Raw genomic sequence first — 22,814 nt, forward strand, 5'->3', positions numbered from 1 at the left:
ATAGACTCAAAGCCAGACCCCCCAAGTAACATCAAGCTGCCATGGTGGACTTCCACCATGAACGAACTGTACAATAAATACAAAAAGTTACTGTCCAAGAAAACAAAGACAAGGACCCAACACTGGAAAAGTACCCTCATCAGCCTTAACAGGCAAATAAGACAACTTGTCAAATCTTCCAAGAGCTCCTTTGAGAGAAACCTAGCAAGTACTGCCAAGGATAACCATAAAGGCTTGTACAGCTATGTAAGTAACCTAAAGAGTAGGATCCTAGCACATGCAGAGCTGGTAGCTGATGGTATCACACACTAACCACACAGCAATACCAAACCTGCTAGTGGATAAGTTTGGAAACATTTCACTCCCTTATCCCCTCCCTAATTTACAACAAACCCTCCCCCAAACTCCCCTCCCACCTTACATATCTCAAGAGCAGGTCCTCAAAGCCCTGTCCAAAGCAAAGAACACAGCCTCTATGGGACCAGATGATATCCCTGGCTGTCTTCTAAACAGGCTAAAACATGAACTAGCATCACCACTATGTACCCTTTTCAATCCTAGCCTAACCACAGTAACAGCTACAGTTATTCCCCTCTACAAAGGTGGCCTAGCAGCAGACCAGGGAAATTACAGACCCATAAGCCTGACCAGCCTCATCTGTAAGGCCATGGAATGCATCATTCTGGACCTCATAAATAAAGACATAGGTGACCTCCAAACCCCAGACCCTGCCCAATTCGGCTTCATGAAGGGCAGATCCTGCCTGTTAAATCTGGTGGATTTTTTTGAAAGTCTGACCAAGGCCATTGATGAGGGCAGATCCGTGCAGACAGCATACCTCGACTTGGCAAAGGCTTACAAAACAACCCCACATTCAGGCATTACCGATAAAATTAGCAAACTGAATGTAAACCCCTTTGTTGTAAGATGTGTTCCCAATTGGCTCACAAACCAGACACGCACTATCAAAGTGGGTGACTCCACATCAACCAGCAGACCTGTTAGCAGCGGGGTACCACAGGAGTCAGTGTTGGGCCCCCTACTGTTTGGTATATACCTCTCAGACGTTTGGGTCAAAACTAAAAGGTTGTGGCTGACCATGTTTGCAGATGACCACAAACTAGGTACAATCAATGAATCCCCAAATGATGTCAGTATACTGTTGGATGGTCTCACACACACCAATGACTGGTATATTAGTTACAGTCTCAAACTGAATGCAAAGAAGTACATCGTCATTCCCTTCAGCACAAACAATGTCCCTTCACACTATTAAATCAATAACAATACCCTTAGTACCCATGAAGTGGTAAGGGACCTGGGATCACAGGTTGACCTCTACCTTAACTTCAACCACCACGTGTCTACTATTGTAAGGAAAGCTTTCTACATAGCTCATTTGATTAGAAAAGGCATTGCCTTGAGAGCAAAAGAAGTTATAACCCTCTATACTCAGCACTTACCGGGCCCATAATTGAGTATAATGCCCCATTTGGTATGTACCGTACTAAGCATCTACAGCAGTTAGAGAGACCACAGAGGTTTCTAAAAAAGATGATCAAGGGCCTCCATCATGTGCCTTACACAGACTGACTAAAGTCCCTGTCACTATACTATGTATTGTATAGACTTCTTAGGGGAGACTTATGCTTGGCCTATAGAGCAACCCAAGACCCAAACCTAATGAACTTACTGCATATCCATAAATCAAATGGGTCTAAGGCTACCTGTTCCAGAGACTTAAATGTGGCCTGCGACTAAATAGGACATGCTGGAGGGATAAATTTATCTCCCAGTGACTGCCACATCTTTGGAACAGGCTACCAATTAATGTGAAACAGAGCACCTCTATGACACCATTCAAGAGGAACCTGTATGATTGGATGGGGCACTGTAAATTCTTATCAGGAATAGCACCCACAACCCTCCTGGACATGGACAGTCCTTGCTAAATGCAATCTTGGATATTGACTAGTACCTGTACGGTATTACATTGGGTTGAAACGGCTAGGCCTAAAATGACCTCTGGGTCGATAGCAGAGTAATCTCCTATGATTCTATGATCCTATCTGTAGGCTGTAAGCCATATTCAGAAAATAAGGGTGGTGAGACGAGATATTTCATTTTGGAGGAGGAAAACTATATAATTTGGACTTACTAGAAGATGGCAGTCATTAAAGAGAAGAATGAAAGTAATGGATTAAATAAAGCAGCCAGCTCCTCAGAAGAGTAGTTCTGTCCATTTACTCTGTTAGAAAATGGAATTGTCCACACTACTGGAGAGCTGGCTGGTGTGAGAGTGCACGTGCCAATGAGTGTGTGAGTGTGTCAGTGAGTGTGTGTGTGTGTGTGTGTGTGTGTGTGTGTGTGTGTGTGTGTGTGTTCTTTTGTTTGACAACAGATGTGTATTACCTGACTGATTTACTTTACAGTGAAGAATAGTGTCTTAATTTGTAATTCCTGGTATTTCCGATAAAATGACTAATGAAAATAGCTAATTGGAGCTTTTTTTCGATTGTCTTCTGACTTGTATGTCATTTGTTTTATAACTTGTTCAGTGTTCTGCAGCTGCAAAACACATGAAATACATTGGATAACGGGGATTACTAGTGTTTCCTGTGTGAAAAGACCTGCTCACTTTGTGCATTCTGCAGTGCAGTGTAGTATGTACATTGCCAAAGGATGCATGAATGCACATTTAGAAACACTGCAAACTGATCTTGGTTGTTTTGACTGACTGACTTGTGATTGGCTGATTGACTGGTTGGATTGAAAGTCTGCTGTTGTGGAGAACTGAAATAGTGTTGGAGTTGTAGCACCCTTTGTCAGCGCTGTTCGCTGTCTGCAAATGTATTTTGTAATTCAGAAAGAGACCAGTGAAACCTAGAAATGGTTTGGGAGGATTCTTCAGGTAATTTCACATTACCTTTTTGGTTGTCATTTGTAATGATCATTTGTTAACCTAGTCAGCACAAGAGCTTGAGTTCCAAAGCTGCTCTGGAGCTTATCCCGTTGAAGTGGTGTGCTCATTACCCATATGTATTTATTTGGTTTGTTTACTGGGGTAGTACACTGATCACAAGAGATATTTTTGTAAGCACAGCAACGGTAGATTTTAACATTGCAACAGGTTTGTTTGTTTGTCTTTTTGACTTTTCCCGGAAATGGGTTGCCACAGCGGAACTCTGGTCCGCTAATGATTGGCAGTAGATTTTTATGGTGCCAAGTTGCCAGCCCGATGCCCAACCTTCAGCGAAAGAACGCCCATTCACGCATGTCTTTTGGAGGCCACGTGACCGCGGGGAGGACTTGCAGACTCCACACAGAAGGCACTCCCTGCACACTAGCTGAGAATCGAACGGGAGAACTTCTTGCTGTGAGGCAACAACGCAACCGCTGTACCACCGCAGCTTCTATCATGTATTATTCAAGTGAAGGCTGTGTGAATTGAATCTGGGACTGTGTGGTGCGGATTTGGTTTACAGCTCATTACATTAACCACTAGACAATACTGGCAGCAGTCCAAGTTTGTGTAGCTATTGCAGACAAGGCTTTAGCAATGTGGTTCATAGTCGTAAAGGGTAGTAACCTTTGTCATGTTGGTGTAAAATAAATCTACCTGAAATGTGGTAATGCTTACTGGAATTAGTTTGGTAAGTAACTTAAATGTGATAATGTAACAGTGTCGTTAAAAGTTTGTTTAGTAACTTTAATGTGATGTTAAAATTGAGAAATTACATTTTGTTTGGTAACGTAAATGTGATATTGGCATTGAGGAATTACATTTTAGTTAAAGTTGAATTTCTATCTTTCTCTCTTTCTGTCCAGATTTGCCCGTGCTATGAGCATTAACACACTGGTGCTGACCTCAATTAAAGGTACTCCCCTCTACATGTCCCCAGAACTGGTAGAAGAGAAACCTTATGACCACACTGCAGACCTTTGGTCTGTTGGCTGCATCCTTTACGAGCTCTTTGTGGGGACACCACCCTTCTACACCAACAGTATCTTCCAACTTGTCAGCCTAATTATCAAGGACCCAGTCAAATGGCCAAAAAACATGAGTCCAGATTTTAAGGTGAGACCCTGAACATTGCCAGGGGCTATGGTACATTGTAAGAATAGTAGTTTTTATAGCAATTTGTTGCAGTGTGTGTGTGTGTGTGTGTGTGTGTGTGTGTGTGTGTGTGTGTGTGTGTGTGTGTGTGTGTGTGTGTGTGTGTGGGAACATGAGTTAGAACATTAAGGTGAGACCCTGAGCATTGCCTAGGCTGTGTCATGTTTTAATTATGTTGCTTTTTATAGCAGTTTGTTGCAGTGTGCATGTAAGAGGGAGTGGAGCATGAGTCCGAACATTAAGATGAGACCCTGAGCATTCCCAGGGGCTGTGGTATGTTTTAAGGGTGGTGCTTTTTATAGCAGTCTGCTGCATTGTGTGTGTGTAAGAGAGAGTGTGGGGCAGTGGGCTTCTTTCTTATATCTCTTATTAATGTAGTGCCCACAGCAGTAACGGCAAGTGAGGAGGAAGGAGCTCTGGATGCACAGGTACTTAACTGCCATATATATTTTTTATTTTATTTATGTATTTGTTCTTTTATAATCTCTTATTCAGTACAGTCTTGTTTTGGTACATTACTATCCTGGATGCTGTGGTGTAATCTAGCTCTGGTAATAGAGTGATGTAAGTTTCCAGAAAGCCCAAGCTATATTAGAACAGATATTTCACAATCTTGTCATTGCTGCATGCATGTATACTGATGTCATGCTGTAATGCAGCTGATATAAGAGGTTAGGGCTTTGTGCACATGTTCTGCATTGCTGCATGCATGTATGCATGTATACTGATGTCATGCTGTAATGCAGCTGATATAAGAGGTTAGGGCTTTGTGCACATGTTCTGCATTGCTGCATGCATGTATACTGATGTCATGCTGTAATGCAGCTGATATAAGAGGTTAGGGCTTTGTGCACATGTTCTGCATTGCTGCATGCATGTATACTGATGTCATGCTGTAATGCAGCTGATATAGGAGGTTAGGGCATTGTGCACATGTTCTGCATTGCTGCATGCATGTATACTGATGTCATGCTGTAATGCAGCTAATATAAGAGGTTAAGGCTTTGTGCACCGGTTCTGCATTGCTGCATGCATGCATACTGATGTCATGCTGTAATGCAGCTGATATAAGAGGTTAGGGCATTGTGCACATGTTCTGCATTGCTGCATGCATGTATACTGATGTCATGCTGCAATGCAGCTGATATAGGAGGTTAGGGCTTTGTGCACCGGTTTTGCATTGCTGCATGCATGTATACTGATGTCATGCTGCAGTGCAGCTGATGTAGGAGGTTAGGGCTTTGTGCACAGGTTCTGGAAGGTGGTCACTGTTGTAGTAGGCAGACATAAACCACTTCTGACTCAGGTTTGCATATTCTTCAATACTTTTATTAAATAGAAGCATCTTAGGGCACTATGTCCTGCTTTATTACAGCAGGACCTATAATGATCTATATCAGTGTAATCTCTCAGCGGATTGTACAGTTTTATAACTCCTACCACTACTTGATGGCATATGACAGCAGATTGATTCTGTGAGTTGCGCATAACTGGCTGTGAAGCCTTTGTCTGCATAGTCCAGTCTGCTTGCCAAAAGCGAAGAGATTGCTGCTACTGATAGCAGCCAACAGTAACAATTCAGCCCAGTGTATTAAGGGATTGGTGGGGAAGGGATGGGTCATGCATTCCAGGAAAGTCTCTTCCTCCCTGGAGAAATACGTTGTCGCAGTTGACTGTCCTCTGGTGGAAGTCAGCAGTTTAGCAGGGTGACAGAACCTTGAGATTAGAAGTTGGGAAACATCGGGAGGTGTCTGTTAAGATCATGCTCCTGCTGGGTGGTTATCACTATGTGCAGCCACATGCTGGAACATGCATTGGTCAGACAGGTATTATTTCACATGTGAATTTGGAGATATCCTTCAACCACAGATAGGAGCATTACCAATTACACAGCTATTGGTAGATACCTGAGCTCGGATGTCCTGTACCCACAAACAGAGTACAGCAGTATTACTAGTTGTTTGAACTCTGATTGTACTGCATCCATGCAGTAGCACATGAACTAAATGCACAAGTATTGGAAGGTGTTTGAGCTTAGGTGTGATGTAGACTTGCACAGCAGCATTTGCCAGTTGCACAGATATCAGTACATGTTTGAGCTCAGATATTCTGCTATTGCACACAGGACCATGTATCAACTACAGAAGTACATATAGCTAGAACTTTGGGCTCAGAAGGCCTGCAACCACATATAGGAACACGTACTGATTCCACAGACGTCAGCAGATGTTTGAACTCAGATGTTTTGCAGTCAAGCACTGGAAAATGTACTAATTTCACACATATCAGCAGGTGTTTCAGCTTGGATGTTCTGCAGTCACACATTAAAATGTGTACTGACATCACAGACATCGGTAGATGATCCAGCTCGGATGTCCTGCATTCGCACATATCAGAACATGTACTTATTTCAGTTATCAGTAGATTTTTGAGATTAGATGTCCTGCAATCATACATTGGAATGTGTACTGATTTCACAACAGTTTAGATGTTTTAGCTTTAGATGTTCTGTAGTCGCACATCGGAATATGCACCAATTTTAGCTCATAATGTCCTGCAATTGCATACAAGAGCATGAACCAGTTGTACTGGTTATCAATATATGTTTGAGCTTGTAATATCTTGCAGTAGCACAAGGGACATGCACCATTTGTAATATATTACTATATATGTGACCCCAAGGAGAGGAGTTATAACATTGCTACCTTCTGAGAATGTTTATTACTTTGACCTGTCCCTACCATCTCTTTCTCAGATCTTTCATCACAGCACTGAGTCTGGGAGAGACCTCCTCAGACATGGACTGCTTATAAGGCGATACTCTCTCTCACTTCCTCCCCATAGCTATAGAAAAGGAGGCCTTGTCTTATAATGAGTGAAATCTAGCTTTGCATGTGAAGTGCTGTTTTCATCTGAAGAGGCGACAGATAATAGTGGCAAGATGGAAACATGATGGTAGTTCACATCCCCAGTCTGAAAGCTTGGAAGGGAAAATCGTGAACATATCGAAGCCCAAATGTCTTCCCTTGTATCCGAGTTGCTCACTGATTGGAAGCACATTAAAAATCTATATTTACTTAAAAATTTTTTTAAACGTCTTATGCTAAGGGACCGTGAAAATGATATTGCTAATAGTAGTGCAATACACATTTGTACCCTCTCATCTATAAATTACTTAGCTGTAGAAAATGTCAATGTTTTACTCCTTAAAAAAAAATGTGAAAAAATAGCATTAAATTTATTTTTTGTCTACCAGCCTGTCTTGCTGGGTACAGCTCATTTTAATGGGATACCTTCAAAGGAAGGCTCTAAAAATGAAGAATCGCAAATACGGTAAATGCTAAATACAATAGGAGAAAGAAGCACAGTATAAAATCAAATTAGATTCAGAGAATCTTTACAAGATTCTCTGAATTTACTTCCTAGGTATCGCCATCAGTCACGCCTCCCTGAACACAAATCCCAGGAGAAATCAAATTTTGCCAAGAGCAAAAGGAAGAAAGTAAAGGAAATGTGGTACTTCTGGATTACATGTGGTACTCTTGGATTACATGTGGCACAGGCCGTGGGACTGCGTAACCATGTGGTGGCACAGGCTATGGGACTGCATGACCGTGTGGTGGCACAGGCCATGGGACTGCGTGACCGTGTGGTGGCACAGGCCGTGGGACTGCTTTACCGTGTGGAGGCACAGGCCGTGGGACTGGATAACCGTGTGGTGACACAGGCCATGGGACTGCATGAACATGTGGATATTTAGATTAACCAGAAAGCAGTGCGATTTGATAGTCTAATTCACAGGGGACTGTCCAAGTAAAACAGGTAAGAAATCAAACCAGCATTACCAGTCTATGAAATATCTACAGTCTCTAAAGTTACATGTGACCAAACAGGATTAGTGTTGCCCAGTTTCTTTGTATGTAGTATGTTTGTATAGGATCTTAAAACAAATTACCAGTAACTTGTAAGACAAAAAGTAGTAGAAATCTCACTACCATGTTAGTAGTAGTAGGAGTCCCAGCTATATTAATTTTACTTGTTAAGAGTGTGAGGACAACGCTGTGGCTTCTAAACTGAAAATGTATTGTATCCACCTCTCATGCCAAAGAAGAGAAAGTTATGAAAACTTGTTTCAGTTACATTCAAGGGGGGAGGTAGCACAGGCTGTGGGACTGCTTGACCATGTGGTAGCACAGGCCATGGGACTGCATAACCGTGTGGTAGCACAGGCCGTGGGACTGCGTGACCGTGTAGTAGCACAGGCTGTGAGACTGCATGACCGTGTAGTGGCACAAGCTGTAGGACTGCATGACCATGTGGTGGCACAGGCCGTGGGGCTGTGTGACCATGTGGTGGCACAGGCTGTGGGGCTGTGTGACCATGTGGTGGCACAGGCCGTGGGGCTGTGTGACCATGTGGTGGCACAGGCCGTGGGGCTGTGTGACCATGTGGTGGCACAGGCCGTGGGGCTGTGTGACCATGTGGTGGCACAGGCCGTGGGGCTGTGTGACCATGTGGATATTTAGATTAGCTAGAAAGATGTGCAATTTGATAGTCTAATTCACAGGGGACTGTCCATGTCACAAAACCAAAAACTTCAACCAAACAAACTTAAAAAAATATATACAATTCTATAAAATAAGCAAAAAATTGCTAATGATGAGATGATACAGTTTTCTATTACATTACAATTATGCACTTGGCAAATTATCAATTTTAGGCACATAACACAAGAATTTTCAAAAGAACTTTACATTCTCTGTTTGTGAGAGCTGCACATACCTAGCCAAATATGAGGCCGCACTCCCGCAATCGGGCCTATCCTGTGAGCATCACACAGTTAAACCGCAATCCACACACACACACACACATACACACACACACACACACACACACACACACACAGCAAAAATTCTTACACCAAGGTACTAAAAAAAAAAATCCTTACCCAAACCACAACAGACTAGTAGTGTTAAGGCCCAGCATAAACCAAACACTGCAACACTATTTAGTAACTACACAGCTGAAACTCACCATGACCCCATAGGTTAGACACATGGATTCTGCATTTGTGAGACTGGACAAAAACAGGTTGACAGTAAGCTGTCTCTTAGGCACCAAGGCTGCCGATGCCATAAGGGCTATTAGGACCCTTCAAACAGAGAAATATGAATATAGTATGGTGGTGGCCCATGTTGGGGTAAATGACTTGGCATAAAAAAACCCTTAGGGATTTGAGAGATATGAAGGAGACATTTGACAGCGCTCTCCATGCATGTTACAGATGCAGAAAATACCCTTATATTGAGTGAAAGCCTTCCATCACCAAAAATGATGCCAAGATATAAAGGAAAAAATGCTTGGCTTTAATAATTGGCTAAACTCTTGGTGCCATTCTGGGGATTCAGTGTGCGTCAGTATGAGAAATGAGACTTGGGAACCGTACTTGCTTTGCCAGAGATGGCTTGCACCTCTCATTGCAAGGCTGTCGCATACTGGCAAAAGATTTTGCTGCCCCTGTTGTGCCTTTTTTCAGCAAGGATCAACTGATAAACCTCCCAACCTAACTTCCAAAACAAATCAAAAATTGGATCATATCAGTGTGGCTCTACTTAATGCTAGAATTCTAAACAACAAATTGTGGAACTTCAAGGACCTCCTGCATTTGGAGCACATCCATGTACGTGCTGTTACTGAAATTTGCTTTAAATGCCTACACAGCACTCATTCAGTACGTGGGTTTAATGCTTACCACTCATTAAAACCAGATGCCAACAGTGGTGATATATCCATATTTGTCCGAGACCACATTACCTTGAGACAGATACCCAATGACCCACAAGCAGAACATTGAGATTCAAATTATGCTAAATAAGATTAGCTATCCATTCATATTGTGCTGCAGAACCAATTCTATGTTTCTAGAAACTCACACAGCATTCCTTAATATTTTGGATGAACTCCCCTTAATCAGGAACACTTATGTTGAGTGATTTTAACTTCCCAGTGATTAACTGGGGGACCTGTACCATCAGCACAGAATGTGCTCTGAAATTCATAGTTTATAAACAAACTCATTGGACCAGATTGTTAAATTAGAGAAAATAATATATTGACCTATTCTTAACAAACTTAGCATCTGTCTGCACCATCCCCAAGATAACCCCCTCATTGTTCATATCAGACCACTGAGTAGTAACTTCCATCAGAATTTCCTAACCACAAGAAACAAATATCTCAGAGTTCAAGGATTTTAAACATGTAAATCTCCTAAAATTCTATAGTGAAGTCTCTAAATTCAGGTATAACATTATTACCCAAAATGTTAATACTGTAAAAAGTTATTCACAAAAGTTCTACTCACACCTGGACAAACATATTAATTTGGCAGTCTCAACTAGATCCTAGCAAATGGGTAGATCTAAAAGCAAATCAGTGCAGTGGTTCTCAAGCATAAATAAGCTGTGTAATGAAAAGAAGGAACTGTTAAACCTGTACAGCAGAACAAATGATCCCCCAAATTAAAGAGAGCATCACATAGCTAGATAAGAAAATAAAAAAGGACATAAGAAAAACAAAGGCATCCCATCAACTCAGATGAGCTCAACTCAGATGAGCTACAGAAGGCAACTGCAAAGCCTTCTTTCACTATTTCTGGAAAATAAGACTCTGTACCCAACATTTCTTCAGGCATATACATAATGGTACCATCTTCTCTGATCCAGTGGATATTGCCAACAAACAGGCTAATAGATTCACTGCTGACTTCATCCCAAAGACAGCTATTCCAAACTCAATTATCCTCAGGGCTGTCAACCCGCTAACCTGCCATGAAAGAACAATAAATGGACTGTCCAAACAAAGAATACCTCATAAATGGGGCCTGACACCATACTTGGTTGTCTGATTAATAACAGTGAGCATGTAAAAAAGTTACTCTCCAAAACACCACATCCATGGGGCCAAACAGAATACATCATGAAAGAGAATGTAATGATGTACCATATGAAACTAAGACTACCTCATCCATGGGGCCTGACAGCATACCTGGTTGTCTAATTAATAGCAGTAAGCATATAATGATGGTACTGTCCAAAACAAAAACTACCTCATCCATGGGACCTGACAGCATACCTAGTTATCTAATTAATAGCGCTAAGTATGTAATGAAGGTACTCTCAGAAACAAAGAATACCTCATCCATGGGGCCAGACAGCATATCTGGTTAACTAATTAATAGCACTAAGTATGTAATGAAGGTACTCTCAGAAACAAAGACTACCTCATCCATGGGACCAGACAGCATACCTGGTTATCTAATTAATAGCAGTAAGCATATAATGATGGTACTGTCCAAAACAAAAACTACCTCATCCATGGGACCAGACAGCATACCTGGTTGTCTAATTAATAGCAGTAAGCATATAATGATGGTATTCTCTGAAACAAAGAATACATCATCCATGGGACCAGACAGCATACCTGGTTATCTAATTAATAGCAGTAAGCATATAATGAACGCACTGTCCAAAACAAACAATACTTCATCCATGGGACCAGACAGCATACCTAGTTATCTGTTTAATAGCACTAAGCATGTAATGAAGGTACACTCCAAAACAAAGAATTCCCCACCATGGGGGCCTGACAGCATACCTGGTTATGTAATTAATAACCCTAAGCGTGCAATGAAGGTACTGTTCAAAAGAAAGTATTTCTCATTCATGGGACCAGACAGCATACCTGGTTGCCTAATAGCAGTAAGCATGTAAAGAAGGCACTGTCCGAAACAAAGAATACCTCATCCATGGGGCCAAACAAAAATATCTGGTTATACAATTAATAGCACTAAGCATGTAATGGTGGACCCATTCCTCTCCATTTAAAACCTGAGCCTAGCAACTGGCTTTGTCCTGCAGAAATGGTGTATAGTTATTGTAATGCAACTCCACAATGGAGGCCCCACCACAGACCCTAGGAATTAGACCCATCAGTCTAACAAGTCTTGTATACAAAGCTGTGGAATTTATTATTACTGACTTAATTAACTGTGATATCAAAAATCTTACCATACATGATCCCACCAGCAATTTGGCTTTCTCAAAGGTAGATTTTACCTAATGAATCTGATAAACTTCTTTGAAAGATTTACTCAAGCTGTGGTACAGTATATGAACAAGCTGTCCACACAGTGTACCTTGACCTAGATAAAGCATTCAGTACCACACCGCATGCAAATATAATACGCAAATGGAAGGCTCTGCAAATTGACCCTCATGTGGTTAGGTGGATAACCAGCGGTCTTAGAGACAGGACTGACACAGTTAGAGTTGGAGGTTTGTTGTCTGAAAGCATGAGGGTGACAAGTGGAGTTCTGTAGGAATCTGCATTGTGACCTGTGCTACTTAGCATCTACATCTGAAATCTCCACATATCCATGAGAATCTTTGGTTAACAAAGTTTGTGGATAAGTGTAAGCAGGAAGTCATTGTCAAGTCTTCCCCTGATGTGCATGCTCTCCAGCACAAGCTTACACTTGTCAGTAGCTGGTGCACTAAAATGGGATTAAGCTCAACAGTAAAAGGTGCAACATTGTATGTTTTGGTAAGCATCACCCAACTCCAGCCTATAGCATAGATAACACACTTCTTCAACATGAAAAAAATCATGAGAGATGTGGGCATATGGCTGGACAACTGTCTGACATTTGGCCATCACATTACAATGCTGGCTTTGGGATCCTTTTGACTTGTACAGCTTGTAGTAAAAAGTATTTCTTCCAAATCAAAGGAAGTCCTTGCCTCCTTATACTCTGCCTTGATAAGACCCTTTATAGAGTACAGTGTTTCTTTGGGATGCATGTCAAGCAGCTGAAAAGACTCCAAAGGTTCTTAGCTAAAAAGATTAGGGGTTTAAAAGAATTGAGCAACCAAAATAGACTGGAGGTTTTATAATATATATATATATATATATATATATATATATATATATATATATATATATATATATATACATACAGTTTTTTTTCTAGACTCCTTAGGTAAACCTGGTTATATAAGACTACAAGGAATCCAACAGACAGATAACTTTTGTACCTCAAAAAATCAAAAAGGCCATACTTACCTGACAGAGGTAATACTATGATCAGGATGGTGGTTTCATCAGGGTGAGACTCTTCTATTCCAAGGCCAAAGATCTAAATCTACTCCTACAACTAAGACTAAGAAAAGGGATAAATGTGTCATGTGGTGCCTACCCCTTCTATAACCCCCCCCCTTCCATTTTAAGCAATGTGACACACTGTTTGCATTTAAAAATGAGCTGGGCAACAGGATGGATGTTCATAAAATTAATCTGGTATAATGGACCTGGTCCTCCTAGAAGTGAGAGGCAAGCATGGCTGTGGGTACTGGCAAGGCAGAAATGACCTTGAGCCTCAGCTGTCTTAACTCCTATAATCCTGTGAAAGAATGTGTGCCTGTAAGGGGTCAGATTGCAAAGTATTACATGGTGTTGTACACCAGATTCAGAAGATTACAAAGTAGTACATGGTGTTGTACACCAGAGTCAGCTGCATGATGGTTAACTACCAGATTTCCTTGCACTGCTCTTTTGCCGGACTCAGATACGTGATGGTTAACTACCAGATTTCCTTGCACTGCTCTTTTGATAGCTGTTGTCATTAAGTTTATTCTCCTGTTACGGTGAGCTGCCTAATGGGTAAATCACTTTGGACATTACAAGTTGGCTTTAAGGAGGGAAGGAAGGGAGACGGAATGGGGTGAGTGGCAAAAATCAGTTGGTTGGAGGTCAGTGAGACCAGTCAGAAAGGAAAAAAAATCTATCTTGATCTTGACAAACAATGCTTGGATAGGTTTCCGTTAAAGAATGGCAAAATAACTCTAGAATATGGCAGCTGTAGCTGAACATTTCATTTATTCTGTACCTCTACAAATATTTTATAAAATTGTGCTGTACTTTCTCATCCAGAAATTGTCAGGACTTTTGTCTTTCTGAGTGAGTTAGATGAGATGATATATTTGGGCTTAAAGCTGAACCAGTGCACTAACTGCTTCAGTAGTAGTCACCTGCACTGAGTTAAAATGTAAGGATTATTTTCATTAGTAGATGGGGATTTGCCTGGATTTTGTGCAAAGAGCACAAGCTTTGACATGGTTCCTTTTGTTAGTAATTTATATTTTTGGGGTGAATTGCCATTAATAAGTTATGATTTTCAATCGGTGGCTTATCCCCCCAGTAGACTTTCACTAAAATTAAGGAAAATATGCTTTGATTTCCTGCAAGTGAAGGAATGTCCTAGATTAACATGGAATGTTAAGCACCCTTCCGCCTTTGGAGGAGGCTGGCATTACCAGACATTGCAAAGCAGCCAGGCTTAAAATGTTTCTGGAATATTAGTAAAGGATTTCAAGAAATTTGGAAATGTGTATTTCTTAGGGAACTGCTCAGGGTTAATATGAAAATTTAAGGAAAAAGGACAAATGGCATCCTAAATCCTCTTATAGTTTATAGGTATACTAGGCTAATGACCACTAGGAACTGTAGAAGTGTAGCTGTGAAACACAAATGTGACCCACAAATGTGATTTATATAGGTGGTGATTTATTGACTGCTTCTGGCCATCAGAGACATAAGAGCCAGACCGGGGTACATTTCTGATTACCCATGCATTAGTCCAAGTTGCACTTAAAAAGGGATAGAGAGAAACTCTGCTTCAAATGGATGGGGAGCCTGTTCCAGAGAATGAATATTCTCTGAGAGAAACATAGCTGTCTCTCCAACATGTCCCTGTTTATGTCACAAGCAAAATTTAGATCTTTTAATCTAGTAGTTTTGATGTCATTTGTTTTGTGGATGTGCAAAAAGTTCATCAAAACAGGGTCCAGGGATGCCCTGTATGCAAGGCCAAGATCACCTCTCAGAAGTCTGTATGATGCTAAGTAAGGAAACGGGGCTTTAAGGCGATCAATATAGGACATTGTGTTTACTTCCTGCAATCTTTTAGTACGAACCTTGGTGGATATTCCAGATGTTCTTCATCTCACATTGCTGCAGTCCTAACACTTGGGTAGTCCGCTGTCCCAGTCGGCCCGAATACCAAAGTATAAGGCTGACGTCGGTCAAGGCGCATTTGTCTGACATCAGGACGTCAGGGTACAAATGCGCATGACCGACGTCATATCCTCAGTCTTTTTTGCCGCATGGTCCGATGCAGAAGCAGTATTGCGAGTGCAGGTTGGCGTTCTGAAATTTTCTGAAGTCGGAGTTTCAGACCGAATCAAAGTTGGCTAAGTACCCCGTTGGGGAATATTTTGGTTTTTCCTTGCCTCAGTATTTAACCGGATGTCAGAAAAAGTGAATAACTGTATTTCTTGTGGGAAACAGATACCTCATAGAGATTACCATACATTGTGTATACCTTGCTTAGGGCCTGAGCACGACGTTGTTGGCTGTCGCTCTTGTGCTAGATTTAACAAACGCACTATTAAGAGAAGATTAGATTGTGCCAGGTTAGTTTTGGGAAGCGTTGTAATTACAACATGCCGCCGGATGCTCCGCCCGCTTCGCCTAAAAGCGCAAAGACAAAGCGAAGCCTAGGGTAGAAGAACCGTCTGTCCCAGACGTCGGTTCTTTAGAGGGCTCGGTAGAGCCGGTGGTTCTACCAGAAGTTCCTTTGGATTCTCAGGGAGAGACTTTACTGTTACAAGATGTGTCCTCTCAGGAGGTAGGCCAGGCTGAAGGGGCTTCTCAGGTGGCTGTTCTCCCCTCCCTTCCTAAGGTGGTTAGGCCCTCCCCTTCTGTTTCCAAGGCTCCTTCTAGAGGCCGGCCAGGGTTAACTTCAGTGGGGGTCTCCCCTAGTTCTTCAGGGTCTCTGCCTAAGAAACATATGCTTAAAATGGCAGAAGATTTGATTACTATGATTAGAGGTTCTTTACCCCCCCCTGATAAGAGGCCTAGGGTGGAACCTGACCTTGAGAGTTTTGAGCAGTGTTCGGAGGCTTCTGAGTCTTCGGCTGAAGACTTGCAGGAGTATCCTCCTTATTCTGATTCTGATGTAGATGACTCTACACCTTCGGCTTCTCCTCCTGAGGATTTTTCTTTTTCAGAGACTCTTCATTCCATAAGGGAGCATTTTAAATGGGAAGGTCAAGATTTCTCTGATTCTAGGAAAAGGCTTAGGGAATTTTTGTTTCTACCCCAGCATAGGCCTTTAGCTATACCTCCTGTTCTGGATGTGGTAGAGGATGTTTTTGCAGAGGCTTCCCTGAACCCTGATTCTTTGCCTCCTGCCCCAGTTAAACTGGACAGGTATTATAGGGTGCCTGAAGCTCATAAGTATCTTTTTAAGAGTCCTAGGGCAGACCCAGAAACTGTTTCTCAGGGCCCTAAAGGGCTTAAGGCTTCTGTTGTTAAAAATCCTGTTCCTTCCGATAAAGAGGCAAGGGCTTTGGATAGATGGGGGAAAAGGTGTATACTTCTTCCACTTTAGCCATGAGGGCTTTGAATTGCCAGTTTCACATGTTGAAATACCAAAATTATCTCCTTTCACAATTGAAGTCTAAGGTAGATGCTCTGGCGGAAGGTATTGAGTGTAAAGAGTTGCAGGATTTGGTTCATGTTTCTGAACAGGTGGGTAAGCATTCCTTGCAATGTGGTTTTGATGCTGTACAGGCCTCTCGAGGGTGGCAGCCACTGGTTCTGTTCTTCGCAGGCACGCCTGGCTGAGGGATCAGAATTTAGCTGAACATGTAAAGACAAGGATTTTAGATGCTCCTTTACAGTCTGATGTGTTGTTTGGTGCGCCTGTGGAAACAGTTTTAAAGAAAATGGAGGACAAGGCTAAGTCTATGCAGACTGTTAAAGATTTTTTGCAGGTTCAGCCTCCAAAGTTTAGTAGAAATTGGCCTACTAAGGGGTGGACTTATCCTTCTTATGATTCTCAGTCTAGGGGTAGATCTAGACGTGGTAGGGGCAGAGCTAAAGGTTCTTTTAGGCCTAGAACAGGCAGTTCGCCTGCCCAGTCTTCTGGTGAGGGCAGGGGTCAGTCCTTTCGTAAGCAGACCCAATGACTTGCCTTTTCAGCTGCCAGAGCCTTCTCGTCTGACAGCACCTTTGGGAGGAAGGCTGGCACTTTTCAAAGAAAATTGGAGTGTTATTACCCAAGACAGATGGGTATTGGATATCGTTCACCACGGTTACAGGTTTTATTTCCATACCTTGCCTCCATTCAAAGGCATGCCAGACATTCCTCCTATACAAAGAAAAGAGGCTCTCAAGCAAATTTCTCTGTTGCTCCAGATAGGGGCCATTCAGCCGGTTCCTGTGCCAGAAAGGGGCCTAGGATTTTATTCTCGCCTGTTCCTAGTACCAAAATAGGGGAACACGTGGAGACCAATTTTGGATTTGTCTATCCTCAACACTTATTTGGACATTCCCAAGTTCAAAATGTTGACGTTACAACAGCTTTTACCTCTGCTGGGCAAAGATCACTGGATGGTAACTTTAGATCTCAAGGAGGCTTACCTTCATGTGCCTATCAGACTCAGTTGCAGGAAGTATCTGCGATTCCGAGCTGGAAATTCACATTATCAGTTCTCTGCATTGCCCTTTGGCTTATCTACTGCGCCCAGAGTATTCACAAAAGTTCTGGCTCCAGTTGTAGCTTTTTTCAGGCTAAAAGGAATACAAATCTATCCTTACTTGGACGACTGTCTGATTCTGGCTCAAGAAAAGGACGAGCTTCTTCAGCATCTGGAATATGTGATAGCAGTGCTAAGATGCCTGGGGTATTCTGTGAACGAAATAAAGTCCAGTCTAGTACCCTCTCAAGACATGTGCTTTCTGGGTGTGAGACTGAATACAGCAGCCCAGATGGCCTTTTAACCCCGGACAAACAAAAGAGTCTATCCCTTTACTTCCATCAACTATCTCATCAGTCCGTGCTGACTGCAAGGACAGTCCTTCAAGCATTAGGGTTCATGGCATCTTGTATTCTGGTGCTTCCCAATGCCAAACTGCATATGAGGAAGCTGCAATGGTATCTAAAAATGTATGGACACAGCACTGCCAGGATTTGGACACTGTCATTCCAATAATACCTTGCATTCAAAAGGAATTTTGTGGTGGGCTCAGGAATGTCACCTAAACAAGGGACTCTCTGTGACCCGCCAGAGGCGAGTCAGATTCTAACGACAGATGCCTCAGACATAGCTTGGGGAGCTCATCTGAATGGAAAGTGGATACAAGACAAGTGGCCTGCCAGACTACAGCATCTACATATCAACATGAAGGAGATGTTAGCAGTCCAGTTTGCATTAATGGCTTTCAAGGAGTTACTTCTTCCAGGGCAGGTGTTGATTCTAACAGACAACACTACTGTCATGTGGTACATCAACAAGCAAGGGGAACACATTCTTATCCTCTATGCAGGCAAGCAATGATTTTGTGGGAGACTGCGCTCAGCTTGCAGCTAAATCTACAGGCAAGGTTTCTGCCAGGAGCACAGAACTCCTTAGCAGATGTGTTAAGCAGGCAAATCATGGATCCCCACGAGTGGAAACTGGATCTTCATGTATTTCGACAATTGACAGTGTCCTGGGGAACTCCAGACATAGATCTGTTCGCTTCTCCACTAAACCACCAGCTGCCAAAGTTTTGCACGAAAGGTTTCATCACACAGCTTGGAAAGTGGATGCTCTTTCGCTCAGTTGGGAAAATCTTCATGTGTATGCCTTTCCACCTCTGCCTCTCCTCCCAAAGGTACTCCTAAAGGTCAGACAAGACAAGCCAAGGATGATTTTGATAGCTCCAGATTGGCCTCGGCAACACTGGTACCCATTACTGAGGAATCTGGTAAGGAAGCCTCCATGGCCTTTACCTTTAATTCCACACCTTTTGTCTCAGAGGGACGGTCATCTCCTCAATGTCAAGCTTCACTCTCTTCATCTAACAGCCTGGCATATTCTGTTTTGAACCACAGCAGGTCTCAACTTCCTCAACAAGTTTTGAATGTGATTATGGAAGCCAGAAGGCCTAGTACACGTAAAGTGTATGCAGAAAAATGGAAGAGATTTTTATTTTGGAGTGCAGCAAAGGATTTGGATGTTTCAGAGCCTAATTTGAGTGTGGCTCTTCAATATCTTACTGAGTTATTGGACAAAGGTTTGTCTTTCTCTTCCATTAAGATTCATGCTGCAGCAATTTCAGCTCACTATGATTGTGACCCACCATTGTTTTCTCATCCTTTGTTCAAGCAATTTCTTAGAGGGGCAAAGAATATCAGACCCCCACGTAGAGCTCCTACTCCTGCTTGGGACCTCAATTTTGTGTTGGAGAAACTTACTCTACAACCTTTTGAGCCTCAAGGCTACTGCTGAATTGAAATACTTGTCATGGAAGACTGCTTTTTTGTTGGCCATTACTTCTGCAAGAAGGGTTTCTGAATTGCAGGCCCTTATGGCAGTTGAGCCTTTTTGATTTTTCATAAGGATAGGGTATCATTACGCACTAATCCTTCATTTATGCCTAAGGTGGTTTCTAGTGTGGCTTTAAACCAAACTATTCATTTGCCTACTTTTTATGCAAATCCCCAAAATAAGGGGGAAAAGATTTTGCACACTTTAGATGTACACAGGCAGTTGCGTTATTATTTAAGCAGGACTAGGGATTTTAGGCAGTCTCAGCAGTTGTTTGTTTCTTTTGCTTTGAGTTCCCAGGGCAAGCCTGTGTCAAAACAAACTATATCTAAGTGGATTGGGTTTTGCATTGCATTCTGTTATTCCCATCATGGCAAGGAGATTCCAGCTGGGATTAGGCCTCATTCCACGAGGGCTACTGCCACTTCAACAGCATTTCTAAGGGGGGTGGCAACTAAGGATATTTTGGAGGCAGCTACTTGGAGTTCAGTGCATACTTTCTCCAAGCATTACCACCTTCCTCTCTATTCTAAATCCAGGGCTGGTTTTGCCACTGCTGTGTTGCAGGGCATTTTGGCAGCTCCTGCTTCATTATAGTTTAGCCATCCTCCCTTACCTCTGCTTTGGGATTCTACCCAAGTGTTAGGACTGCAGCAATGTGAGATGAAGAACATAGTACAGTTTTGTACCTACCATAAATGTATATGTTCAAGATCCACATTGCTGCAGTCCAATTTACTCCCTCCTTCCCTCTGTGTTTAGGGGTGGTTGTGTGGGTGGGGTTCTATTTTGTAAATTTGTATATATTGTACATATATTAGGTACAGGAGTGTTTGGTGTTTTTTGGTTTTGGCTTTATCTTTTTAGGGTCTTCTGACATCTGGGGCAAGAAAAGACTGAGGATATGACGTCGGTCATGCGCATTTGTACCCTGACGTCCTGATGTCAGACAAATGCGCCTTGACCGACGTCAGCCTTATACTTTGGTATTCGGGCCGACTGGGACAGTGGACTACCCAAGTGTTAGGACTGCAGCAATGTGGATCTTCGAACATCTACATTTATGGTAGGTACAAAACTGTACTTTGCTGTATGTGTCTGGTCATGTACATACTGAAGGGGGTATTATACTTTATGGTGGGTCTGAGGACCGGGTACAGTGGTATAATGACCTCTCTGGATCTAGATGCCTTGCCCTTGCTTGTAAGTTGGGCAGCAGAGAAGGATTTTCTTAGTACCCTAGACAAATGCTGGTCGAAGGCTAGATTACTATCTACACGAGTTCCCAGATCCCTGACTAGTGAATCAAATTTTAAGGGTGTTTTATTGCTGTTGTAGTTACCTGGGGTGGTAGACTTCCCAAAAGGTACTTTAATACAATTATTGGTATTGAGTTTTAAGCCATGGCTTTGGTACTAAGTGTTTGTATCACTCCTTCCTGACGGATGATATTTTCTTGGGGGGATTCATTGACTCCTCCCAGTTTGCAGTCCTCTGGAAACTTGGTCAGCCAAAGTAGATGCCAAAGAGAAGAGGACCCAGCACAGAACCCTGGGGGACTTCAATGGTGTCTGGTCTCATTGTGGAGGTGGCCTCACCAATTCTAACCTCCTGGGTCCCCATCAGTGAGTTAGCTAGCTATCCAGCAAGTTCTAAAGGGGTTTACACATAGGTCTATACATTCATTGATAATGCCCAAGTGGGGTATTGTATTAAATGCTTTATCCAGATCTAGGCAGGCAGTATTCACTGTTTTCCCCTCATCCATTGCCTTAGTGATCTTTTCAAAGAAGTCCACCAGTTTCATTAAGCATGACTTGACAAAGCCAAACTGGGATGAATCCAGTATCTGTAGTTCTATGTCCGTGTTGATAATTTCCACAATAATTCTTTTCATTGCTTTGCAAATAAGACTAGTCAGACTAATGGGTCTGTAGTTTCCAGAATCTGTTGAAGGGCCTCCCTTATGAATGGAGGATGACCATGACAGTCCTCCATTCATGTGGCACAGTCTTTTTTAAGACTATAGTTAATGACTCCAGGAGTCTTGATAAGTCATATTTTAGACTGTTCAAGGGCATCCAGGGGTGTTTTTGGGGCCCATTGAGGTCATGTTCTTGGCTTTAGTGAATGCAGCCAGTACATGCTCCCTAGTTATAGCTGGAAGGATTATGTTTCAGGGTAATTTTGAGGGGATGGTTGGGGATGAGAGTGGGGTAAAGTTGGAACTGAATTTGTCCGCTAACTGGTTTGCTATATCGCCAGGCTCAGTGAATGTAATATGTTTAATCACCAGTTTGGTACATTGCTGTGTGCTGCCCTTAAGGTTTCTGACCTGTAGAAGGTCTTATTAATAGAAAAACCCACTCGGCCTTTGAAGACTGGTAGAGATGGGTGAAGGCTGCCAGCCTAGCCAGATAGAATTGTGCAGATAATTCTGTCATTTGTAAATATGAATGTTGAACTTAACAGTGTGGCAGCATTGCCATTTACTGTAAAGAAAGCTAAGTCAAGCATTTCTAGTGAATCCTTTGAAATTAAAATAATTTCATCACTGCCTTTGATGTTTTACAAGTCGGCTCCAGTCCGGCTAGATGAAGGCTTCCTGCCTATTGTTTTAAGGCTAAAGTTAATGACCAGAATGTACATGTGGAATGTCCTTTATTGCTCTAAGTGTAAAAGAATGTAAATGCAGTTTCTGTCAGCCTGGGAACACCAGGAAGGTGTAAACAATGATATAATGTCTTATCAGAACTGCAGTTTCAATTTCAACAGTGAGAACCAGAGATTATGAAGCATTTTTGTCTAGACATCCAACTCAGCACTGCCTTATACTCTATGTACGTCGTATGTTAGAAATGTGTGTTCTTGTAGAAATAGCTAGGACTATAACAATTAGACTGTGTTTTTCTGAGATGTCAGAACTGTACTACTGATTTATTTTAAGTATTTGTGTGATCTCTGAACTCTCTTGACTAGCATTGACTATGTAGTAGAAAGTATTGTTTTGTGCTTTTAATTATTAAATATTTTAAAGCATTTTAACTGTGGCTAGTTTTGTGTAGAGATAATTTAAGCTCTTAAGAGTACTTGCATGCCTTTGGTAAAAGTGTACATAGCCACTCTAATAAGCCTAGTCTGTTTAGTCACATCTACCAACTGGATAACAATATTGCAAAGCAATAATTGTACACCCTTTTAAGGGCCTTTGGGTAGTTGATAATATAAGCTGGGTAGTGGTACTAATTTACTACTGTATA

At 42.1% G+C, this 22,814-nt stretch overlaps 1 protein-coding gene across 1 annotated transcript in view; it reads left to right on the plus strand.

The window, feature by feature from the left end:
* The window catches only part of STK36 (serine/threonine kinase 36), a 786,440-nt gene that overhangs the window by 184,430 nt on the left and 579,196 nt on the right, over positions 1 to 22,814 (plus strand). The window contains exon 6 of the mRNA XM_044086614.1: positions 3,829 to 4,078. Coding sequence (XP_043942549.1) covers positions 3,829 to 4,078 — 250 coding nt within the window. The remainder of the gene's footprint in view (positions 1 to 3,828; positions 4,079 to 22,814) is intronic.

Source organism: Protopterus annectens, chromosome 10.part0 (assembly GCF_019279795.1).
Source record: "Protopterus annectens isolate FY-2018-M chromosome 10.part0, PAN1.0, whole genome shotgun sequence".
NCBI lineage: Eukaryota > Metazoa > Chordata > Ceratodontiformes > Protopteridae > Protopterus > Protopterus annectens.